The sequence below is a fragment of the Odocoileus virginianus genome, chromosome 10 (assembly GCF_023699985.2).
Source record: "Odocoileus virginianus isolate 20LAN1187 ecotype Illinois chromosome 10, Ovbor_1.2, whole genome shotgun sequence".
In the NCBI taxonomy this organism is placed as follows: Eukaryota; Metazoa; Chordata; class Mammalia; order Artiodactyla; family Cervidae; genus Odocoileus; species Odocoileus virginianus.
In genome coordinates, this window is record NC_069683.1 from 3928277 (window position 1) to 3930897 (window position 2621).

At 39.5% G+C, this 2621-nt stretch overlaps 1 protein-coding gene across 1 annotated transcript; it reads left to right on the forward strand.

Moving 5' to 3' along the window:
- Positions 1 to 2621, forward strand: LOC110144568 (olfactory receptor 8K1-like). The gene is made up of 2 exons (XM_020904510.2): positions 1 to 950; positions 2501 to 2621. The coding sequence occupies exons 1-2, from the start codon at positions 1 to 3 to the stop codon at positions 2619 to 2621; spliced, it is 1071 nt and encodes a 356-aa protein (XP_020760169.2).

Here is a 2621-nt window from a genome sequence, read left to right on the forward strand (position 1 = left end):
ATGGACCCCATGGAGAAACACAATCATACTGCCAAGCACAAGGTGACTGAATTTGTTCTCACGGGGCTCACAGACAGCCCTGAGCTGCAGGCGCCTCTCTTTGGAATCTTCCTGGTCATCTACTTGGTCACAGTGACAGGCAATCTGGGCATGATTATCCTGACCCATTTGGACTCCAAGCTACACACTCCTATGTACTTTTTCCTTAGACATTTGTCAATTACTGATCTTGGTTACTCCACTGTTATTGGCCCAAAAATGATGGTCAACTTTTTGGTGCACAAAAATACGATTTCCTACAATTGGTGTGCCACCCAACTGGCGTTCTTTGAGATTTTTATTATCACTGAACTCTTCATTCTATCAGCAATGGCTTATGACCGCTATGTAGCCATCTGCAAACCTCTTCTCTACGTGGTCATCATGGCACAGAAAGTGTGTTGGGGGCTGGTGCTCCCTCCCTACCTCTACAGCATCTTCGTGTCACTATTTCTCACCATTAAATCATTTAAATTGTCCTTCTGTGGCTCTAATGTCATCACTTATTTTTACTGTGACTCTGTCCCCCTAATATCACTGCTCTGCTCTGACACACATGAGTTAGAATTGATCATCTTGATCTTTTCAGGCTGCAATTTGCTCTGTTCCCTCTTGATGGTTCTTGTGTCCTACATGTTCATTCTCTTGGCCATTCTCAGAATGAACTCAATTAGGGGGAGGTACAAAGCCTTCTCTACCTGCAGTTCCCATCTGACTGTGGTGGTCATGTTCTATGGAACATTACTGTTTATGTACCTGCAACCCAAATCCAGCCATGCCTTTGCTGTTGATAAAATGGCCTCTGTGTTTTACACTCTGGTGATCCCCATGCTCAATCCGTTGATCTATGGTCTAAGAAACAAAGAAGTAAAAGATGCTCTGAGGAGAACTTTTACTAATCGATGCAAAATTCCCAACTAATATCTTAATACAAGTTGAAAATGTGGGTTCAAAATCATTTTATAATGCTCTGTCAGTCCAATGAAAGCATCAAAAATACAAATGTTTACCATATTGTTTCATCTTTTTCAGGATAAAATGCTTCCTTTCATATATCCCAGTACTCTTTTCCACTTCACCTGAATAAACATGGTAGTCAGATGATTAAGTCTCAAGTGATTTTCAAGATCATATTGGAATCTATATTATTTAGAAATAAGGAAAATCATATCAAATTTTTGGTCAAATTCAGACTTGAAGAGGTTAAAAAAGCATTTATTAGTAAAAATGGAGTACAATGGAATAAAAATTAGTGATATATATGTTCAAGCAGGCACTATACTAAAAGTAAAGAATACTAAACCATGAATAACATGTAGATTAGACAAGAGGCAAGAAAGTGAATAAGCTTATGATTTTAACAGAACAAGTTATTTCAAGAACATATGCAATATAGAAAATAAAGTATGCCTCTCAGAATTAAATCAGTCCGATTGAGTTAATATCTTCTATCTCAAAGATACAGTGTGGATTTTGGAAGATATTTAAATTAAGAACTATGAGAAGACTACTGGCTAACTCTGAGTCTCCCCTGACAGAGTCACACACTATAGTTGGTTTTGGTTTATGTTGGCCTCCTGATAAAAGTTTATTTAGGATTAGCAGAGTCAAGAAAAATGAGTTATTTGGCCATATTCTTGTTGTTGCTGTTTTTCAATCACTAAGTTGTGTCTGACTCTTTGACACTCCAGGGACTGCCACACACCATACCACCCTATCCCTCACTACCTGCCAGAGTTTGCCCAAGTTCATGTCCATTGAGTCAGTAATGCTATCCCACCTCTGCTACCCTCTTCTCTTTTGGCCCTCAATCGTTCCCAGCATCAGGGTCTTTTCCATTGAGTCTGCTCTTCACACCAGGTGGCCAAAGTATTGGGGCTTCAGCCTCAGCATCAGTCCTTCCACTGAATATTCAGGGTTGATTTCCTTTAGGATTGGCTGGTTTGATCTCCTTGCAGACCAAGGGACACACAAAAGTCTTTTCCAGCATCACAATCTGAAAGAATCAATTCTTTGGCACTCAGCTTTCTTTATGGTCCAACTCTCACATCCATACATGACTACTGGAAAAACCACAGCTTTGACTATATGGACCTTTGTCAGTAAAGTGACGTCTTTGCTTTTTAATACACTATCTAGGTTTGTCATAGCTTTTCTTCCAAGGAGCAAACATCTTTTAATTTCATGGCTGAAGTCACTGTCTGCAGTGATTTTGGAGCCCAAGAAGAGAAAATCTGTCACTGTTTCTACTTTTTCTTCTAGTTGCCATGAAATGATGGGACTGGATGCCATGATCTTTATTTTTTGAATGTTGAGTTTTAAACCAGCTTTTTCACTCTCCTTTTTCACCCTCATCAAGAGGCTCTTTAGTTCTTTGCTTTCTGCCATTAGAGTGGTATCATCTGCTTATTATCTGAGGTTGTTGATATGTCTCCCAGCAATCTTGATTGCAGCTTGTAACATTCAGCTTGGCATTTCACATGATGTGCTCTGCATATAAGTTAAAGAGGATGATAATACGCAGCCTTGTTGTACTTCTTCCCCAACACTGGTCCAGTCAGTTGTTCCGTGTAAGGTTCTAA

Bases quoted from the DNA above. Each gene is read 5' to 3' on its own strand.
- LOC110144568 (XM_020904510.2), top strand. From the start codon at position 1: ATGGACCCCATGGAGAAACACAATCATACTGCCAAGCACAAGGTGACT. The intron at 951-2,500 runs TCCCAACTAATA...GCAGCTTGTAAC, and splicing joins TTTACTAATCGATGCAAAAT to ATTCAGCTTGGCATTTCACA.